We start from the raw sequence: 20089 nt of genomic DNA on the forward strand, positions 1-20089 counted from the left end.
GACTTACGACGATAACTCAAGTCACGGACTTAAGGATCCACACTGACGGGGGAAATGTCAGTGTATAGCATGCACTTTTCTTGAGTACACACTGCCCAAGGCCGGCATACATCTACAGAGCCGCAACGCAATGCCGCCATGGCCCGGGCCCGCGATTCTCGCACCCAAGACTGTCGTGACTTCAACAGGGCCCCCTGCATCGCGCTATTGGAGCATTCCTGGGAACACAAGCATCATGGAAAAACCATCCCCGGTCGACCAGCAGGGGATGATGCCAAGAGCCATGGCAGTGTATGGATTCTCAAGAGAGAGCCAAGACACAGAGGAGCGGAAGAGCCTCTTTGATGAAGGGGAGGGGAGGGGGAAGGGGATGTGTTTGGCTCCGAGTGAGTCATGTGTAGGCAAGGGCCAGCATGATGAGCGAACGAGCAGTTGGGCAAGACGGCAAGGCGTCCTGACACTGATTCGTGTTCTGCCCTGTTACTTGCTTGCTTGCTCACTCACTCACTCGCGTTACTTACGTGCTTGACGCCCGGCAATGCACGATCGATGGACATGTATGCAGGTCTCAGAATGCAGGTCTCAGAATGCAGGTCTCGAATGCAGGTCTCAGAATGCAGGTCTCGAATGCAGGTCTTGGAAGTGCAGGGATCTTGAATGCAGGGTTTTCCATGCAGGGCACGGGGCTGTAGATTAGATTACGGGCCGTAATGGCCATGCATATGCATGTCGATGGATCGATGGATCGATGGTTGGATGGGCATTTTTACGAGAATGGCGCACGAATGGCATGGGGGTTTGGTTGGTGGTGGATCTAGAATTTAGAATCTGGATTCTGGTTTCTGGGTTGTGCTGAGATGGGTGAGATGGGATGGGATGACGCTCGTGCAGTGCACTTCATACATATAGTCATACATACACACATACGCACATACATACACATACATACATACATACATACATACCTAGCATCCACCCCAAGCCTGACATGCCCCTCCCACCCGAAGACTACACACCCGAACATCCCGAACAACCCGAACATCCCGAACAACCCGAACATCCCGAACAACCCGAACATCCCGAACAACCCGAACATCCCACCCGCACCCTCTACCAGACCCGAACCAGACCCCAATCCCCAACCGCGCCGCCGCGTTCTCGTCTACGGGTCATCAATACTGTTGCCTGTTGTTCTTCTTACTGCATCACGGCGCGTGGTCTCGCACGTGTCTCGTGTGTTTTGTATATTCCATAATGAAGCGCGTTTACGGGCCTGGCTTGGCTACGCTGTGCATGGGTATGGGTATGGCATGGTATGGGTACGGGTATGGAATGGAATGGGGATACGAAACTACGCCATCGTATGCATTCGTGATCTTAGAATAGAATGAGTTTGTAGATGGCTTGAGGATGGATAATTACCGTTACCGAGGCCGTTTCGGGGAAACGTGCTGGGATCTGATGAGGTATGAGTGTACACACGGGGCAGTAGCACATGGGCAAATCCGAGATATGGCGGATTCGTTCTTCTGCTCTTTAGCTATCTATCCATCGGACGCAGTGCAAGCAGACGCAGACGATGCAACGGATGGTAAGGTAAGGTCAGCAAGACAACGTAAGCAAAGCCTCGTCTAGCAATGCATACATATACCCCTGTCGCCTCTCCTCCTCCCCCTCTCCATGCTGACACGGCCAGGCTACCAGCCTCCTGCGTGCGCCACAGACAGGCAGGGGGTTCGTTCGTTTGTATTCGCTTGATTGATAGCTTGGCTGTCCTTTATGTGCTTGGGGGGTTGGGTGTCTGGGTCTTCTGGGGTTTGGCGGCTTGGGTTTGGCGGGTTGGATAGAGATGTTAGTATGAGTATTGGTATGAGTATTGGTATGAGTATTGGCATTGCCATTTCGGGCACGGAGGGCGATGAGGACAGCTGCTCGTACTGCGAGACATTTCGGCGCTGTGCTCGTGGAGTAGTGGATCGTGGTGCTTTGTATTGATTCTTCTCTGCAGGAGGAGATGGGTGTGATTGTATGACTGTATGACTGTGTGATGGCCCCCTCCCCTTGTCGTTCGTATGGAGCGTGGCTTTATAGGCTGGGAGGAGTATTGGCAGGAGAACGGGGATATTGGGGGGATTCTGCCGTGTGTGTGAGGCGTGGTCTGGTCTGGATGCTTTCGTGTTGCTGGGATGAGCTTGGTTTTGGTTTGTTTTGTTTGTGTGTCTGGCTGTCTGGCTGTCTGTCTGGCTGTCTGGCTCTCTGTCTTGAGCCGAGGAGCTGGATGGAGGAGTAGGAGGCCTACGTCCGATGGGATTCGGGATATCGTATTCATGGAAGAGTATGGTGTGTTCGTGGACTGTGGTTTCACATATAAAGGAGAGCGCTGCGCGTCTTCTGGTTCTTTTCTCAGGACATTTCCGTCGGGCTCATACCATCCACGACTTCCAACATGAGGTTTCACGTCTTTCTGGTCGTTCTGACGGCCTGCCTGAGAAACGCCTTGGCTCAGGTTGCATTCTCGTTCACCCAGGACGGCATACTCGACGCTGCCTCCTCGACAGGGACGGAGTACAATGCGGGTGGCTCGCTGACGCTCAACGGATACGTCGTCACCGTGCCGAAGAACTTCTTCGTCGAGTTCCCGGCCAGATGGGTCCCGTGGAAGGAGTTTGCCGCCGGCTCCTTTACCGGATTCGAGGTACGTTGTCTACCACCACACCACTCACTCCTCCAAGCCAAACTGACATGTCCGTCATGCACAGGTGAATGTGTTTGGCAACATCGTCGACGGCAAGCCCATCGCGGCCATGATGCAGATCGCCCAGAACCTCCTCCACTTCGGCACCGGCGTCGTCGAATCCGTCGACATCCCCGACGGCTCCCTCAAACTCATCGGCGGCGCCCGTCTGCGCATCAACGACCCCAACGCCGTCTTCTCCAAGGGCTCCACCGCCAGCCCCCTCTTCCAGGCCGACGACGAAAGCCCCAGCATCCAAGCCTTCTCCGGCTTCCCCATGTGCATCCCCCGCAGCACCTCCGACGCCCTCTGCCCCAGCTCCAACCGGCCCGCCGGCCAACGCACCTTCCAGGCCCCCGACCCCCTCGTCATGGCCCCCTTCCTCGCCGGCGACCAGCTCGAGTTCAGCGGGATCCGCGCCGCCGGCACCTCCGAGATCCTCGCCTACGAAATCGCCGCCGTAAACGTCCAAATCACCACCTCCGGCACCCCGGCCTACCTCCGCGTCGAAGACGCCATCATCGGCATCGTCGACACCTCCGCCAACACCGAATTCGCAGACTCCCGCTTCATCGGCTACACCTCCGACCCCGCCGTCACCGTCCTCGTCGAGGCCATCGACATCGACCCCTGCACCGGCGACCGCTCCCTCCGCACCATCGGCTCCATCGCCCCACGCGCCGGCGACGTCCGCAACAAATTCGAGCTCCGCTCCGAAGGCTCAAACCCTACCCTCAAATACACCCGCGAGTACCGCCTCTCCGCCAACACCGGCACCAAGCAAACCAAAAACGGCCTCTCGGCAGGCGAATACATCCAGCCCGTCACCGAATGGATCTTCCCCGAACTCGACGTCCCGGGCGCCGAACCCCCCGCCCTCACTTTCGCAAACATGCCCTTCCTCACAGACGGCTGGTTCCTCGACGGCAAGCCCTACGGCCCGCTCAGCCCCTTTCCCGCCGCAAATCCGCCCCCGCCCGCGAAATCTTGCCCTGCCCCCGCGCCCTCGAGTCCTTCCTCCCCCACCCCGACCGCGAACGCAGGCCCCGACATCACCGCCCGCGCAGGCACGCTCGTCGTCCTCACCGGCTCCAACGGCGCAAACGCAGCCCCAGACCCCGCATTCAGCACATCCTGGCGCCAACTCCCCGGCGGCGGACCAAGCATATCCCTCACATCCCCGACCGCCGCAAAAGCGACCTTCATCGCGCCCTCCGCGTCCCCGTCCGCGGCCCTAACCTTCCAGCTCACGCTTACATCCACGACAAACACGTCTCTGACATCCACGGACACGGTGTCCGTAGTTGCGAACCCCGCGCTTGCCGATGCAGTGGTGATAGATAGCTATACGTGGACGAGCAGCCAGAGCGGGACGATCAGCGTGACGGCGCATAGCAATGTGGTCGATGGGAGTCAGCGGGCGATGACGCTGACGATTGACGGGGCGAGTGCGCGGAGTGTGCTGATGACGGGGTTGGGAGGGGGCAGGTGGAGTTATAGTAGTCGGAGTGTGAAGCTGCCGGGGACGGTGAGCGTGGCGAGTGATTTGGGGGGCAGTGCGTCGAGGACGACGACGACGGCGCGGAGGAGGAGGAGGGGGGTGGGGATTGGGATGGGGAAGAGGGGGAGGATTGGTGGTTGGGGGTTTTGAGATGGGAGAGGGGGCGTTTCTGTGTGTATATATTTCATTTTTCAGGGGGATTGAGGGGGGTCCATGTCGTGCTGGTGGTGGGGTTGATATAGTATATACTTCCTTTCTTCATTATTTCCATCTTAGCACTCTCCGTACACTACCTTACCCCTTTCATCCGTGTAGTCCTAGATGCAAGGAGCAAGATGCTCGAAAAAAAGGGGCAGCCGAGGCACGAGTCCCGGAGATAATAGTATCTGTATGTATTGTGTATGCCAGGGAGAAAGATGGACAGGAACAACGACTTTTATGATTGACCTATACTGTGCTTGCTGCCTGGTCTTGTGTAGCTGGCGGTGTACATGCCACCTCGCTTCCGACCAGTTCGTTTCCTTCCCCACTCACGGCTTCCTTCTCCTTCACATCCGTGTCCCCGTCCGCGTCCGCGACCCATTTCTTCACCCCTGCATCCCCCGCGTGCGCCGGGTCTTCCAAGCCCAATTTCCCCAAGTCCACGGCCAGCGGATCGCTCTCCGCCGTGACATCCGTTGGCCCGTCCGCGCCACTCGGCGGCAGCGCCCACTGCGGCAAGGGCGTCTCATAGCTCCACGCGCCCGTCATACAGGCGTATTTCTTCGCATGCAGATAGATGCCCAGCTCGTGCACGCCCGGATCGCTGTACAGCGGCGTGTTGCAGCGCTCACAGATCTCGCCCGTCATCTTCTCGGCCTTGCGCTCGTTGTACGCGTCGACCATCTCGTCGTGGTACGCGACGGCGTCGGCAACCTCGTCCTTGCCCATCCGGCTCAGCCGCGTGATGATGTCGTCCTCGTCCTCGCTCGAGGTGTGGCCGCGGCCCAGATCGGACCCGAACACGCGCTGGTTGCAGTAGATGGGGTCGTTGGAGATCGGGTGGCCGAGGAACTGCAGGTGCACGCGGATCTGGTGCGTGCGGCCCGTGAGCGGCATGCAGCGCACAATCGAGTAGCCGCGGAAGCGCTTCCAGGCCATGCCCATGGCGCGCGCCTCCTCCTCGCTCTTGACGTCCTGCTCGGCGGCCATGCCGGTGCGGTGAGGGTAGTAGGCCAGGCGCTTGAAGACGGTGCGGGCGTCCTTGCCGTTTGCTCGCACGCGGTTCAGCCCGAGCTTGGGGTTGATCTGCAGGATGGGCTGCTCGCACACAATCTCGCCCTCGGGGAACTCGCCAACCACGCGGGCGACGTATTCCTTCTTCACGGTGCGGTCGCGGATCTGCTTGCCGAGGTCTTCGGCGGCGCGGCTGTGCTTGCCGTAGAACATGATGCCGGATGTCAGCCGGTCGAGGCGGTTGACGGGCATCGGGTAGGGGACGCGTTTCTCGGAGCGCAGGATCTCGTTGATCGAGTTGTGCAGGTAGCGGCCGGCGGGATGCACGGGGATGCCGGCAGGCTTGTTGATAACCATGATATCGTCATTTTCGTAGACGATGCCGACGGGCTGGGCAGACACGGCGGGCTCGTGGCGGTGTTGGGTATGGCTGATCACGTCGCCATTTCTCACAATGTGGTCGGTGGGGACTTTCTTGCCGTTGACTACGACGAAGCCAGTCTCAATGGACTTTTTCTAACCTGGTATTACTAGCCGTTCGACTGACTTCTCTCCTGAGCTCTTGATACGCACGTAATACTCCATCGACCGGTCTCTGAACTCGCTGGCGAAGATGTCGAGGATCTCTCGTCCGCGCCATCGCTCTTTACAGTTTGTGTTGTATGTGTGGTTGTAGGGCTTGACTCTCCGCAGGCCGCCTTCAAAGAAATAAGGCTCCGGGTCATTTTCGATGGGACCTGCCTGGTATGGTGTGATTATAACCTCTGGGGGCGGCTCGAATGTTTTTGGCTTGCCCTGTTTCTTTGACGGACGAGACGGACGCTCAACAGTAGTGAGAGCCATGGTTGTAGGACGTGGCAGCCGCCCGCGGCGCAGAAGATATTCGAGAACGCGGGGAGACGGAGCCACGGTTTTTCCTTGTGCGTGATCAAACTCTCTACATGCGCTGAGGTCTTGGTTGGAGTCAGTTCAAAAATTACTTAATACCTCCCTCGTTAGTCCCGCCAGGGTCTCGTGAATATTGATGCCTCAGGCACCACTATACAGACCTTCAACCCGTCCCGTGTAGTCGTGGCTGGCCATTCGTAGATTGGACGCCCAGACCTATATATATTTTGGGCATGTGTTGTGAAACTCAAATAATTGTCAATATCTAAGGGTCTAAACATAGGTAATTCCTATATAACAGCAATATGTCGCTTGGTATATAACACATGTACTAAACACAGCTGGCTGCGTGCATTCAGTTCAAGGTGCATGTTCATCCCGCAAATGGGGCGTGAACCTGGCATCATTTGAATCTCATCACACCGCTGCTGCTGCTCCCCGTCTTTAATCTTCCTTACATTCCAGCCAGTCATTACGCCCGTAGACTTTGGTAGGCGGCCATATATCGATTCTCACGCACTTCCACGCTCCGCGTTCCACGTTGATTCAAAACCTGCTCGTGGCCGCTCTTGGTGGCGGTGCATACACCATCCTCTCCGGCGCCGTATACGCCTGTCCACTCGCTGGACCGGCGCGCATCCGCGTGCTCTCCTCTCTACTCCGTATCTCCCGCTCGTTTTGGACGACTGTACAACAGCAGCAACAGCAGGCTCGGATAATATCAGACGAGAGCGATCCTTTGAGCTTGTATAAGTGGCGGAGGCGTGTGCGTTGAAACATGGGAAAGAGGCCTGCGGACATTAGCGATTGCTTTGTTTTGAAGGAATTGATGGGAAGAGTGAAACGAAGAAAGGGGTAAATGAAAAGGCGACATACACCATAGCCCACAGCTCGCCGCCATACAGCAACACTGCCCATTCACAGCACTCCAGCCCAGCATATCCGTGGGGTCCTTCTTTTCGCTCTTTAGGCTCATTCGATACGCCGTCTTGCCATAGACAATACACGGACAAAAGAACCCCGTCATGCATGTTCCAACATCGCTTCCGCACCCACACAGACCATTCATCCACGTCGAGTCCTCGCCAGGCAGGTTGTGATTCATGTTCGGATGCACAATTTGACCCGGCTTGTGTATATCGAGCTGGGCACCATTCGGGCCGACGAGGGCGTCAGGGGCGAAGATTGCCTGTGGAGGTAACGTAGGCGTCTGGGCTTGGTGAGGAGTCCATGTTCGAGCGGGTGAAAGAGGCGTGTCGTGTCGGTTCTTGATGTCGTCGTCGCGGTCCGATTTCATAGGTCGGGGCGAGAGCGGAGGCGATAATGGCGGAGGCGGCGATTTTGGTGTCTCCGGAGGGTATTGGGCTTGTTGGTGGGGAGTAGTAGTCCGTGACGGATATTGATGCATAGGCAAAGCCGGCTGTTGGGTATGTTGATATGGAGTAGTCGTCCGGGAAGGGTGTTGTGGAGTCTGCGTTCGCGATGGGTATTGCTGCTGAGGCATCTGATGCTGCGGTAACTGTTGCTGCACAGGATGCTGTGCTTGTGGCAGAGCATAAAAGGCAGGATGTGTCTCTGTCGGAGGAGCAAAATTGTACGGAGAGACACGTCCTCCGCCTCCCATCTCTTTCTGTCGCGCTTCCTCCTGCTGTCGTTGCTCCAGTGTCATCGATCGAGGTAACTGATATCCATGTCGGTCGATTGGAGAGATAGGGGAGGCGTCAATCGGAGTTATTGGTGAGCCCAGAATGTTCGTCGGCGAGGCAGGTATAACAGACTCCGACGGCTGGAAGGCCTGCATTTGATGGAAGGTCGCATTCTGAGCTTCAATCGGTGTCTGGACGTAGGAGAAACGATTCTCGTTGGACGGCCGTCGTGTACCATATGACGGCCTCCTCTGCTGTCGTGGTGGAGTCGCAGTCGCAGTTGCAGTCCTCTCTTGCTGGTCCACCTGTTGGAGTGGCTGTAGATCGACTGGCATTTGCCATGAGAAGCGTGCATGCGATCTCGACTCATCCTGCACTTGCTGCACCCGACTGTTTTGGTAGCCTCCTCGTTGTGCCATATTTCTGCGCGATCACTATTTAGACCTGTTCAAGCTTCGGAAATATAGGTGGCAAATGGCTCTGGCAGGCTGTTTGTGTATGTGTGTCAAGTCAACAGTATCTGATCACACATCACTCGTGCGACCAAGCCGCAAACCCCAGTCTCCTGATCTCTTTCCTGTCGCGACAACGTAACGGTAAGCGCGTACGGGGTACCTCGGTAGAAAGATGCGAATCGTAATTAGGACGAGCACTCGAGAGCCAAGCGCGCAAGTGTGTTGATGTAGATGACGATGACGGCTTCACGTCGTGCTCGGGAAGAAGGCAAAGGACATGACGGGACTTTTGGCAGTGCCGTGCGACGACGACGACCCGGACATGTAGGCAAAGCGGCGCAGCATCATTGGCGTCGATGCATATGCATCAATCAGATCACAGGGAAGTGTCGGCACCATTAGACGCGTGAGGAGATGGTAAGTGGAGAGGCGCTGGAGAGCTTGCGCAGTGATTTGAGTGTGATAGCGCAACGATCCCACGCCGAGACAAAGGCCCGAGCTGTGATTGGTGGAGCGGGTGTCTCTATTGTGGCTTCTAGCAACAGTAGTACATACTCGACCATCCCTGGTAGTCTGGTACGGCGCTTAAGACTCTCGTCAACTGGCCAACAACCGCTCACTTGCATATATATACACTTCGGCCACTTACACAGCCTTTTACCCTGAAACCCACTCCCATGGGTGTCTCGAGCCGTCATCACCTGCAACACAGACGGCATGCTGCATACACAGCCTGCGTAGACAATGCATCCTACATACTGAACCCTCTTCCTACGCCACCACACCGTCCATTTATATCACTCCATCTCTGCAGCTTCCGCCCTTTCTGTCCATCTCTCTCATCTATCGGGCCGAGTCGACTAGAGCTCGTCTGGATTCATACCAGGGGGAATATGCAGGCCGGCCGTTGCCATCTCTTGCAGAAACGTCGACGTAGGATCCGACGATGAGAAGCTGGGGGCTACCAACTTCGCTGCATGTATCATCCCTGTGATGGCTTTGATGTTACCTTTCAGAATATGTCTCTGAAGCCATGTACGATGCGCCTTGGCCAGAGTCTCCGCGTCTTTGTATTTGCCCATAAGCTCGAGTTTGGCCTGTGGTAAGTTGCTGACCATGTCTCGCAACGTCTTTTCAATACTATCGGCTGTTGCTTTCATCTTGGTCCTTTGCGAGTCGTCTGCCATGTACTCCTGGACGCGACCGAGGTTGGCAATGGCGCCCAGCTTCCATTCAGGTGGGTATTTGACTGTGTCTCTACTTGTCAACTTCCTATCTGCAATGATGCCTTTAGACAGGTCGTCGTTGAATACCTGCAGATCATAGTTAGTGACTGCCGATAGATCAGTATATGGTGATCGTTACCAAGGCCTTTGCTCCATTAAGTGTGTTCGTTAGCATCACCATGAAGTCTGCATTCGTCTCGGTGCCAATACTAGACATCAACGCCTGCGCCCAATTGGCAGATTGAAACGGTGCGGTCGGCGTAACGTCAAAGAACACGTCCTGTATGTCTGTACATGTCATTACGTCTTGGAGACTGGTGATAAACTCTCTCAGCCAGTTTCCCTCATAGATATGCTCCGTGTTGAACATTTCGGCAGCTCCAGGGTCCTTAGGAGGAGCCACCATAGCATGTGCGACCTTATAATCGGTGCAGTCATCCGTGGCTTTGGCAGAAAACCACTCAGTAATGCTTGGATTGGCTTGTGCACGAATCACCGAAGGCGCGTAATACTTGTCCAAGGTCATCGTTCTAGTAGCAGCAACGTCAGCAGAGCATTTTATCTCGTATTCTCGACCGCCAGCCCGCTTCCAGTACAGCTCTCGTTTCTCAGGTATGTTGGAACTCAAGTCTCCAGTGGCGTCCATAGGATCCACTTCGATACACGTTGCACATCCCGTAACAGGACATGCATCTGGTGAAGAGGTAGTCGTAACTGTCTGTAACGTCGATGTTCTGCTCGGAAGACTTGCAGATGGCGTAATTATGCTTGTGAGAAATTCCGAAGACCTGTCAGACGTTGGAATAGTCATCGAGGGTTCACTCGAGGAAGATGTAAGAGGGATGTTGCTCTGAGAGCCAACACTGCTCATTGGAAAGCTCGACATGATTGACGAGGTGTCGTGGAGTGTAACAGATCTAGACCCTGTTTCTATTGTCGAGGAAGCTAATGATGAGTCTGTCTTTGGAGTTATTCGAGGGTCGGTCGAAGAGGTAAGCCTACGACTGATCGGAGACTCTTCTATATTTGAAGCAGTGTCTGACATCAAAGTCATATCTGATTTCGTGATAACATCCCTATCAGACGATACTCTCGTCTGACTAGGACTCAGACCACTCGAGCTTCTAGATAGAGAAGAGCTTTCCGGTATGGTCTTGGTAGGCCTCGATGTCTTCGAAGTCTGATGTCGCGAACTCGGTTCAAGCACCGTCAAGACTTTCGGTGGCAACGTAGTCGTATGATGCCTCGTTGGTCTTGCGGTTGGACTGGGAGTCTTCGCCTTTGATTTTGTCTTCGTCTTCTTCGGTCGCGACGCACCTCCGCCTCCGTCTCCGCCTTCCACAGCATTGTGGGGACCAAAGGCGATACAGTTGGAGGGCAGAGGCCAACTTTGCTGGAAGAGACTTTGCTCCCAGAACGGATCAGCTTCATTTCCTGATGTTGCAGCCTGTATCGAAAGATCTACGCCAACTTGTGCGTCTACATCGACGCCCAGCGTTTGGTCTCCTCCACATACACCGGCGGTGGAGATCATAGCGGCAAAATCGGCTTCGATGTAGGGCATCTTCATTTCAAGGGAGACCTCAAAGCCTTTACCGAGTGCTGATGCGCTGAGCTCGACTCCGACTTGTGCATAAACTTCGCTGGACCCTTCAACTTTTGCATCGGTCGTGAGTGGGATCGGTTTTAGAACAGGGTTCCAGCCGGAGAACTGGTTCTTGTTTGAGTTCACGAGATCTACTTTCACGACGGCAGCATTTGAAAGGTCTAGGCGTGCTCCGAGTGACGCCTGTGCGGAGCCAGTCCATTCCCCAAGCTCAAATCCGACGTCCTGGGATGTATGTTAGGCCTCTTACTCCGAATAGAGAATGAAAGAATGAACTAACCACGTCTAAGAAGGCACCAACTTTCAAGATCTTTGCGATCGAGAACCCTTGGATTGGAATGGAGACTAGGTTCTTCTGCCAGCTGTAAGGTTGGCCCAGGGTCCCTTGCGCGGAGAGCCCGAGTTCAAGGAACGCTGCGACGTCCCTTGGCTGGAGAGTCATCGATGCAGATTGAAGTTTGAACCAACTAACATCCACATCGAAGTCTACATCTAGACTTCCTGTTGTACCACAATTCGAACAATCGACTGCAAGATCTATTCCTGATATGGTTGTACTGAACAATTGACGGCTAAAATCCGACCTCAGTCCAATCTCCAGGTCTGGTTCATCTCTGATGTCAAGGCGATGATCTTCCAGGGGTTTGTGTCCAACACTGAGAGAATAGGTACTGGCTATCTCCTCCCAGCCCCTTTGCTCCGCCGTCATGAAAATCTTGAAGTTCTTGTAGTCGAAATGGACTTCGGACACCACCCAAGGTTGCCTCTGCTCTTCTGGCGCGCATCTTTTGTCATCAGCAATGATCACAAATTGACGCTCTTTGAAGTCATTAACCCATTCCCAAGCTTTCGTAGCGTAGGCGAATGTCGAATTATCGTAGAATGTAAGAGACATGCTCTTGTCGCAGTCCACCGACTTGAGCAAACTCCGAAAACGTTCCATCGATAAAACAAACTCGAATTCCTCTGGGAAGTATAGCGTTAGGTTCGCGAAGACAAAGCTCTGGGCACCTGGAGAAGGTCAGAATATATCATGTCTATCCACAATTCGACTGGCCATTAGCGCCCCAGAAGAAGTTCTCCTGATTGCGTAGATCAAGATCCGTAGTCTCGCCATCATACTTCCTCTTCCTATTGATAGGCAGAGGTGGTCGCCCCGTAATATCATGAACAGTGATGGGTTGAAGTTGAACTGGCTCGGTCGCCGAGAGATCAGTAACGAGCGACAAGACGGAAAGCACTAGACTCAGTATGAGCGAACGAGATAGCATCATGGCAGTATATGATTACACCATTAAATGTCGGCAAGGCGAAGAGGCGATGGGCCTACCTGTATGTATATTGAGCAGAATATCATCGAGTGTATAATGATATGAGAAGGCATACGGAAATTCGCATGGCATCAACATGGCTGTTGTACGGATACGCTGGTACCTTGCAGCAAGCATATTTTAAGCCTGCTGCTTATGTTGGCGCTCGTATTCTTCTACCGGGCCTGCTACTTCTATTAGCACCCGTATTCATGTTGTTCCTCGTAAGAAGATGCATTTCCCTTCGGAGATTCTTGCTTGATGCAAGTTATCCAGCTTGAAAGCATATCTCAACCCTACAGGGTATTGCAGGAAAATGATAAGTCAGGTTCACAATCACGAACGACTGTAACCTCCTTCTCATACGTCGATACGAAGCTCCTTCAAATGGCTGTAGCAGCTGTGGCCTTAGTCTGACAGGGCCATGGTGTGCAATAATGCAAGGCTATCATGCTCAGCTGAAAATCTGAAACTGCCTATTCGCTAAGGACAAGCAACTACGACGCTGCAGTCAACCCCGCCACCACCATGTATAAATATATCAGAAATGAATTCCTTGTATTGTGACGGAAAGTCCCGCATGTCAGCGCGGAAAATGTCCCCCTAACTTCAATAGTCTCCATGTCAGGTACGCGAGTGATACTTCTCAGAGCAAAGTCGAAATGAACTTTGCGTGTAACGGTGATTCGAAGTTGCCCCGTACCTTCGTGATGAAGCCAACGGAGCACTTGGAGCATGTTAGATGTTCCTCAAACAGTCAAGGTGCACATTCGAGACTAAAGACAGGTGATGCGATGAATCTGTACATCGACGAAATGCAGCGCTTGCGATGGAATTGGCTCGCACAGGGGTATGCGTTCGGTTTCATAGTATACAGTTGTAATTTGTGAACATGCCTACAGATGCTGCATATTGTAATTGACGCAGGAAATTCTACACTGTCTAAGGGAATTTAACGTTGATTTATTCCTGTTTGAAGTTAGCTTGTGCTGCCTCATGAAGACAAGCTACTGACCTGCCCCCGCTCTGGGTCGACTGGACCTGTAATATGACCGTCAGCAAGCTTTAGGTATGTTCCCTGAGTTCCCTTTTTACCTGACTTTTCTATCTTGCTGGTCTTGCGGGATCAACAGTACCTTGTGTTTTCGCAGTCTCAGGGGAGCCTTCGGACTTCGTGCTTGATTTCCCACCTTCCGTTGGGTCGGTGCTGTGCTTGGTGTCCGTGTTGGATAGACCTTGCTGTTTGCCCGACATAGATTTGGACTCTGCAGAATCGTTCTTCGCATCAAGCTTCTTGACAGGTTTCGCACTGGTATCGCCCCTTTCGGTGCCTTTGAGCCTACCAGAGTCTGATTCACCCTTCGAGTCCTCGTCTTTGTTGTCACCTTCATCATCCCCGCCATCTTGCTTCTTGTCGTCGCCATCTTGTTTTTCTTCATCTTCCTTTTCCTCGCCATCATTCTCGTCCTTGGACTCCTCATCACTTGATTCGTCTTCCCCTTCATCCTCTTTGTCATTGTGATCGGCATGAGAGCCGTGGTCAGCGTGGTGGTCTTCCTCTTGGCTAAGGATCCAAAATATAGCGGGTACAGTTATACCAATCGATCCGATAGCCCTGTGACGTATATGGTGAGTTTATTCGTCCTATACAGATCAAACACCGCGCAAAACTGGCGCGGTACAATAAGATTGAAAGGGTCGCCGATGCTATATTGAGCGATGCATGTTGTGGCCGATGGGATTTAACATACCAGGGAATATCACCACGATATTTACCGAGACCGCCAGATGTGGAAGCATAGCCTCGTCGTGACTGCTGCTGACCGAATCGTTGCCATGACTGCGAATAGGAGCAGCGAAAAGACTTGGTTGTGCTGGCGAGACCAGATCGCAGAGGCGATCGGAAGGCCATGGATCTAGGGACAGGCATGATTGGGCTTTGGCAAATTCAATTGGCGAATTGACGGGCTACCGAAAAGCTTTGCAAGATAGCAATGCGATGGCAAGGCTGTGAATGAGGATGCTGTAGAGGACGTCGGACAAGGTGAAGCTCCCACTAATTAGCAGCTTGCTAGGCAAAGCTCGGTTGGTGAGATGATGCACGCGCCACACACGCCACATACGCCACATCTAAACTACACCTAGGTAGGTAATTCCAATGAGCTTTTGGGGCAGAATCACGTGCTTCTTCTGATGTCAGGAAGCAGTTCAGGCTTCAAATGGAAATTCCAAGTGTCTTCTGCACAGCTTCCAATTGTCTGCTGCATGAGGACCAGGAGAACCTGGCACGATCTATAATAATACTATATCACTTATTCTAGTCCCCCCCTTGTTCTCCCTTCCAGCGTGGTAGCCTTGGTAGCACCAAATAACTCATTACACTGCCTGGTCCACTCTCCGTACTTTGTCTGTACCCCGCCGCATTCTTAGGCAACGCGTCTACGACCACCACAGGATTGTGTTTCGTGTTTGGCACCTAATGTATTTCCACACTAACATCCGTGAAGGGCAAACACTCGTCTTTTCTCTCTGAACCTCAGACTGCTATCATCTCCGAACTGCCTATTCCATTATCTCTTTCCATACTCAAACATGGCGTCCGCTGCCATTCCACTGAACCCTCAAGCAAGCAATGTGGGCCACCTCCTGCCAAAGCTTTACGATGCAGACTCCGACCTAAGATATATGGCCTTGAACGACCTGTTGCAGATGTTCAACCTCGCTCACCCGAATTTTCTCTCCTCCGACTATAGTATCTGTGCGAAGACGGTTGATGGCTTGCTCCACACCCTGAACGATACGAATGGCGAAGTCCAGAACATGGCTATAAAATGCTTAGGGCCTTTTGTAAACAAATGTCCAGAATCTATACTATGTCCGTTACTAGACAAAGTCTCGCAGATCGAAACAGGAAACATTGTGGACAGCTCTATACCAGCACTGGCACTACGCGAGATTGTTGTCTCTTTTCCACGGCCCTCGCCCGGTGTACCACGGAAGAAACAGGTTCAAGATGCATACGCTGCCATCAGTAAAGCTCTAATTCCTCGACTTGTCGGCCACAATGTCATGCCTTCTCAAAAGACACCAGCTACATCACCTCCGTCCATGTTACAAGCCGACGTTGACGCAGGCACCGATACCAACGCCATAGACGCCCTTACTGAGGTTGCACGTTGTTTTGGTAGCATGCTACATGAAAGAGAAATAGAAGCCCTTCTAAAGACAACTTTCGATATACTACAAGCGGAGAAAGCGAATTCTGTGTTGAAGAAGAAGAGCGTGGTTGCAATTTCAGCCCTGGCGCCGCACTTCTCCGATCTACTGTTAAGCTCGTTCATTTCGCAGCTAATCGAAAATCTGGGAGATCCGCATCTCACGCATGGAAAGAAGAGATTGTACATCACAATCCTCGGATCCATGTCACGGTCAATCCCAAAGAAGTTCGGCCCATATCTCAAGACGTTAGCACCTTTTGTTCTCAGCGCTTTAAGCCAAGAAGATCTTGATGAGGATATGGGTTCCGATGAGGATGAATCCCGCGATCCTGAGGTAGATGAGGTGCGCGAGGCTGCTCTGACAGCTATAGACGGCTTCCTTGCGTCATGCTCTCAGGACATGTACATGTACACACCCGAAGTCGTCTCTGCGGCGATTCGGTTCCTCAAATACGATCCTAATGTTCGAGACGATGAAGACGATGATGATGACGAAGACGAGATGGACCCGAACGACGATTTTGAAGACGATGATTTTGAGGAAGATGCTGGTCAAGATGACGAAGATGACAGCAGTTGGAAAGTGCGCAGATGTGCTGCGAAAGCCCTTCATACGCTTATAGCGACCAGGAGTGGTGATCTGATACCTGATGGTACTCTATATCAGTCTGTTGCTCCTTCACTCATAGGCCGATTCAAAGAGAAGGAAGAGAGCGTTCGTCTTGAGGTATTGAGCAGTCTGTCAACGTTAGTCCGTAATACCGGCGACGGCTCTGCATCTGCATATCACCTGCAAGCAAATGGAGCTCATACAGCTATGGGTCCTCCACCAACCCGTAAGCGAAGGAGAGGTGGCAGCGATGCAAGTATGGTGGATTCTCAAACCTTGAAATCAGTGTCTGCTGGTTATGACTCTCCCGCTCCAGCTTCGCCACCGACTGGGCCTCGGGCAAACCTAGCCTCAATTAGTCCAGACATCGTGCGTGGCTTAGATCCGCTTCTGAAGACTGGTCCCGTTCCTACTAAGCAGGCATCGATCATTCTCCTGAGGGACATCGTTCTTACACAGCATGGAGGTCTGAGTGGTTTCCTAGACCAGATTATGGGACCCATTATCGATGCGATCAGAACATCTGGAACTCATGCCACCGCAACGTCTGGATTTTCTTCGTCCGTAACAGCTAATAGTCTGAGGATGGAATCTTTACGACTGCTGGGATCCATCGCAGATCTACATTCGTCCAAAGGCCTACAGCCCTTCCTTGCCAAAGTTGTACCAGTACTTATTGTAGCCGCACAGGACAAATACAGCAAAGTCGCAGTCGAAGCACTCATTAGTGTCGAACAGGTGATTAAGGCGCTCACCCCTCCCAGAGCAGCCTCTCAGGAGCAACAAAATCGGGTCTATTTGGAACAACTATATGATCTCCTAGCACATCGAATCTCTTCGAAAGATGTCGACACAGAGGTTCGCCGAAAGGCTGTTCATGTGCTAGGTCTCTTGATTGGTAGAACCTCGGGTACTCCTGACCTTCTTTCTCCTAGTAAGAGGCAAGAGGGCTTGGACGCACTCCTTGTCCGTCTCAAAAACGAGCTCACACGGCTGGCAACCGTCAGGGCAGTCGACGTGATCGCAGCCCATACCCAAAGCACTCATGATCTAAGTTCGCCTTGGGTCAGAGAGGTGACGACAGAGCTAGGCGCGCAGTTACGCAAGTCAAGCAGATCCCTCAGAGGGGCAAGCCTGTCTGCTTTGAAGACTTTGACCTTATCATCCCCATGCCGAGAGCTTTTGGATGCTCCCACAATTAAGGCAGTAATCGAGATGCTGCTACCGATCCTATCAGGCGAAGACCTACATATGCTTGGTCCAGCCCTAGTGATTCTGGCAACATTCATCAAGGACAATGGTAAGAAATATGCCACACCTGACTTTAACAGTGCAGTGTGCAATGTTACCACTTTTACGGTGACGGGATTAGCGTTGGAAGCATACCTTGCGCTCGTCCGTGCTATTGGTGAACAGGGCGCTGGCAAAGATTTGATGCAAAAGTTCCTCAGCATAGGGGTTAGCGGAGCGCCAGACATTACTGGTAGATCTATTGGCACATTGCTGGTATATGGTAGTCAAGTGGACTTGGGTGTCAAGCTGGAGCAGTTTCCCCAAGAGCTCAAATTTCCAGAAGATCGCCGTCAATGCCTCGCCGTAACTGTGCTCGGAGAAGTCGGGTTCCAAATGGGCACAAACTCGCCTCTACCACCAAGCCAATTCATTGAATGTTTTCAAGCGCGTTCTGATAAGCTACCCTTAGCTGCGGCTATCGCAATGGGACGAGCTGGCTCGAGCAATATCAAGGTATTCTTGCCTAAGATTCTATCAGCTATGGGACAGCAATCGAGCCCCCAATACCTTCTCATGCATTCTATCAAGGAGATACTGCAGCACAAGGAAGCCGAGGCTGAGGTCCTCCCATACGCGCAAACCCTCTGGCAGAATCTTGTTGCAGCTTCACAGGCCGAGGACAATCGCGCTATTGGTGCCGAGTGTATCGGCAGACTAGCTATCATCGATCCCAAGACATACCTCCCACAACTTCAGGTAGCTTCGACTCCAGCGTTTTCGGACTTGGTACTGACATGAGTAGAATATGCTGAGCGACAGAAACGTTATTGTTCGCGGAATGGTGACGGCAGCCCTGCGTTACACGCTGGCAGATACAGATGAAAGCTATGACCAATACCTCAGGCCAATCGTCATCGGTATGCTTTCGAAGATGCTGAATGAGAGTGATCTGGAAAATCGCCGTTTGGGACTTACAACTTTCAACTCTGCCATGCATAACAAGCCCGAACTCATTCTGCCACATTTGAACGAGCTACTTCCATTTGCAATGCGAGAGACAATAATCAAGCCTGAGCTCATTCGCGAGGTGAAAATGGGTCCGTTCACACACAAAGTGGATGACGGTCTCGAGATCCGCAAGGCTAGCATCACCTGTTCTATTCCTCTCCCGTTTTCCACTAATGTGATTCACAGAGCGCATACGAAACGCTGTACGCCTTGCTTGAATCTGCGTTCAATCGCTTGAACGTGTCTGAATTCTTCGACCGTGTCATTGCCGGCATCGGTGATGAACACGACATACGAATACTTTGCAATTTGATGGTGACAAAACTGATGGTCGTCACGCCAGACGAGACCTCTTCCCGCCTACAACCAATCTCGGAGAAGTTTCGCGCTGTGTTGTCTGTTAAGCCTAAAGATAATGCAGTGAAACAGGAGCTCGAGAAGATGCAAGAGTCGTCTAAAGGTGTCCTCAAAGTCTCGGTTCAGCTCAACAAGACTTTTGCTGCTGACCTTGGATCCGAAAACCCGAACTCCAGGGCATGGCAGGAGTATTTTGGTTGGGCATCGAAGGAACACGGCACCCTGCTGAAGATAGCTGAAGATGAAATGAAGGAGAAGGAAAGATGAGGATTCTTGTGTTGTGGAAAATGAAGATATTGGGTTGTGTGTTTATGCGAAGATACCAGCATACAGCGAAAAGTTATACCCATAAGCATGCATGTAGGTAGGATACCTTGTCCTAGTAATTGAATACATGCGTCCGGTCCATCGAAAGGGACTACCTACGTCAAGTAGAACCCGATAAGACTCCATCTCTTATCTTCTACTATCATCCAAGTCTGTCGGTCCTCGTGGACTATATAGCGGATACGATGACATCTACTTGTCTTTTCTGAACTTCTGAATATCTATGAATAGAGGAGTACTAGGGACGTTCATCATTGCCCTAGTAGTTCAAGTGTGCATGGTTTACGTCAGAAATCAATCAGACTGAGACGGAAGCCTTGTAATGACTACAATGGTAAATTGTCGTTACCAACCAAAAGACGTGCACTACCGAAAGATACATGAGGTCTTAGTGTGTGTCGGAAGGGTATGCCATGATAGGAATAACAAATACTTAGCACTAGATGAGGCTGGAATACTGGAACTATCCTAAAGACGGCCGATGATCTTAGTCGACGTCCAAAGACCTTCTACAGGAGGATCGCAACTCACGAAGATACCTTCTACATGAGGATTGACACTCACTTCGGTAGTTATGAACGGCTCAAGCAGAATATCTGGAAATGACTACAACACAGCTTCAGAGCATCGATAGGAAATTCAACTCTAACCGGGTTAAAGACTCGGCAGTTCTAAGCATACTCTAGGATTTGTATAAACAATCTGATACACTCCTACAACGGATCAATTACGGAGAACTTGATCAAAGAGGCAGC

At 52.4% G+C, this 20089-nt stretch overlaps 7 protein-coding genes across 7 annotated transcripts; 3 read left to right on the forward strand and 4 right to left on the reverse strand.

Annotated features, from left to right (window-relative positions):
* Window positions 1-693: 693 nt before the first annotated feature.
* Window positions 694-1638, forward strand: EJ05DRAFT_16015 (uncharacterized protein). Its single transcript, XM_033739398.1, has one exon. The coding sequence runs from the start codon at window positions 858-860 to the stop codon at window positions 1389-1391; it is 534 nt and encodes a 177-aa protein (XP_033605260.1). The 5' UTR covers window positions 694-857; the 3' UTR covers window positions 1392-1638.
* A 583-nt stretch (window positions 1639-2221) lies between these two features.
* On the forward strand, window positions 2222-4385 carry EJ05DRAFT_516272 (uncharacterized protein; the record flags this gene model as incomplete). Its single annotated transcript, XM_033748647.1, has 2 exons — window positions 2222-2695; window positions 2760-4385. The coding sequence occupies exons 1-2, from the start codon at window positions 2447-2449 to the stop codon at window positions 4383-4385; spliced, it is 1875 nt and encodes a 624-aa protein (XP_033605261.1). The 5' UTR covers window positions 2222-2446.
* A 234-nt stretch (window positions 4386-4619) lies between these two features.
* EJ05DRAFT_471770 (DRAP deaminase) lies at window positions 4620-6409 on the reverse strand. The gene is made up of 2 exons (XM_033743029.1): window positions 6024-6409; window positions 4620-5966 (listed from the first exon to the last, which is right to left on the reverse strand). The coding sequence occupies exons 1-2, from the start codon at window positions 6291-6293 to the stop codon at window positions 4683-4685; spliced, it is 1554 nt and encodes a 517-aa protein (XP_033605262.1). The 5' UTR covers window positions 6294-6409; the 3' UTR covers window positions 4620-4682.
* Window positions 6410-6580: 171 nt separating this feature from the next.
* EJ05DRAFT_471771 (PLAC8-domain-containing protein) lies at window positions 6581-8856 on the reverse strand. The gene is made up of 2 exons (XM_033743030.1): window positions 7215-8856; window positions 6581-7129 (listed from the first exon to the last, which is right to left on the reverse strand). The coding sequence occupies exons 1-2, from the start codon at window positions 8401-8403 to the stop codon at window positions 6885-6887; spliced, it is 1434 nt and encodes a 477-aa protein (XP_033605263.1). The 5' UTR covers window positions 8404-8856; the 3' UTR covers window positions 6581-6884.
* Window positions 8857-8910: 54 nt separating this feature from the next.
* On the reverse strand, window positions 8911-13054 carry EJ05DRAFT_506488 (uncharacterized protein). The gene is made up of 5 exons (XM_033747824.1): window positions 12602-13054; window positions 12329-12511; window positions 11552-12282; window positions 9805-11496; window positions 8911-9752 (listed from the first exon to the last, which is right to left on the reverse strand). Exons 1-5 carry the CDS (start codon window positions 12717-12719, stop codon window positions 9300-9302), a joined length of 3177 nt encoding a protein of 1058 aa, XP_033605264.1. The 5' UTR covers window positions 12720-13054; the 3' UTR covers window positions 8911-9299.
* A 385-nt stretch (window positions 13055-13439) lies between these two features.
* On the reverse strand, window positions 13440-14614 carry EJ05DRAFT_471772 (uncharacterized protein). The gene is made up of 4 exons (XM_033743031.1): window positions 14333-14614; window positions 13677-14196; window positions 13597-13622; window positions 13440-13550 (listed from the first exon to the last, which is right to left on the reverse strand). The coding sequence occupies exons 1-2, from the start codon at window positions 14509-14511 to the stop codon at window positions 13686-13688; spliced, it is 690 nt and encodes a 229-aa protein (XP_033605265.1). The 5' UTR covers window positions 14512-14614; the 3' UTR covers window positions 13440-13550; window positions 13597-13622; window positions 13677-13685.
* A 282-nt stretch (window positions 14615-14896) lies between these two features.
* Window positions 14897-19749, forward strand: EJ05DRAFT_471773 (cullin-associated NEDD8-dissociated protein-like protein). The gene is made up of 3 exons (XM_033743032.1): window positions 14897-18398; window positions 18445-18783; window positions 18837-19749. Exons 1-3 carry the CDS (start codon window positions 15174-15176, stop codon window positions 19272-19274), a joined length of 4002 nt encoding a protein of 1333 aa, XP_033605266.1. The 5' UTR covers window positions 14897-15173; the 3' UTR covers window positions 19275-19749.
* Window positions 19750-20089: the final 340 nt, after the last annotated feature.

The sequence above is a fragment of the Pseudovirgaria hyperparasitica genome (assembly GCF_010093815.1).
Source record: "Pseudovirgaria hyperparasitica strain CBS 121739 unplaced genomic scaffold EJ05scaffold_1, whole genome shotgun sequence".
Classification (NCBI taxonomy): domain Eukaryota; kingdom Fungi; phylum Ascomycota; class Dothideomycetes; order Acrospermales; family Acrospermaceae; genus Pseudovirgaria; species Pseudovirgaria hyperparasitica.

Bases quoted from the DNA above. Each gene is read 5' to 3' on its own strand.
- EJ05DRAFT_16015 (XM_033739398.1), top strand. From the start codon at position 858: ATGGGTGAGATGGGATGGGATGACGCTCGTGCAGTGCACTTCATACAT.
- EJ05DRAFT_471770 (XM_033743029.1), bottom strand. From the start codon at position 6,293: ATGGCTCTCACTACTGTTGAGCGTCCGTCTCGTCCGTCAAAGAAACAG. The intron at 5,967-6,023 runs GTGCGTATCAAG...ATACCAGGTTAG, and splicing joins ACCGGTCGATGGAGTATTAC to AAAAAGTCCATTGAGACTGG.
- EJ05DRAFT_471771 (XM_033743030.1), bottom strand. From the start codon at position 8,403: ATGGCACAACGAGGAGGCTACCAAAACAGTCGGGTGCAGCAAGTGCAG. The intron at 7,130-7,214 runs GTATGTCGCCTT...TAATGTCCGCAG, and splicing joins GGCGAGCTGTGGGCTATGGT to GCCTCTTTCCCATGTTTCAA.
- EJ05DRAFT_506488 (XM_033747824.1), bottom strand. From the start codon at position 12,719: ATGCTTGCTGCAAGGTACCAGCGTATCCGTACAACAGCCATGTTGATG. The intron at 11,497-11,551 runs GTTAGTTCATTC...CATACATCCCAG, and splicing joins TTGGTGCCTTCTTAGACGTG to GACGTCGGATTTGAGCTTGG. The intron at 9,753-9,804 runs GTAACGATCACC...TATGATCTGCAG, and splicing joins TTAATGGAGCAAAGGCCTTG to GTATTCAACGACGACCTGTC.
- EJ05DRAFT_471772 (XM_033743031.1), bottom strand. From the start codon at position 14,511: ATGCCTGTCCCTAGATCCATGGCCTTCCGATCGCCTCTGCGATCTGGT. The intron at 14,197-14,332 runs GTATGTTAAATC...TATACGTCACAG, and splicing joins TATCGTGGTGATATTCCCTG to GGCTATCGGATCGATTGGTA.
- EJ05DRAFT_471773 (XM_033743032.1), top strand. From the start codon at position 15,174: ATGGCGTCCGCTGCCATTCCACTGAACCCTCAAGCAAGCAATGTGGGC. The intron at 18,399-18,444 runs GTAGCTTCGACT...TGACATGAGTAG, and splicing joins CATACCTCCCACAACTTCAG to AATATGCTGAGCGACAGAAA. The intron at 18,784-18,836 runs GCTAGCATCACC...TGTGATTCACAG, and splicing joins ACGGTCTCGAGATCCGCAAG to AGCGCATACGAAACGCTGTA.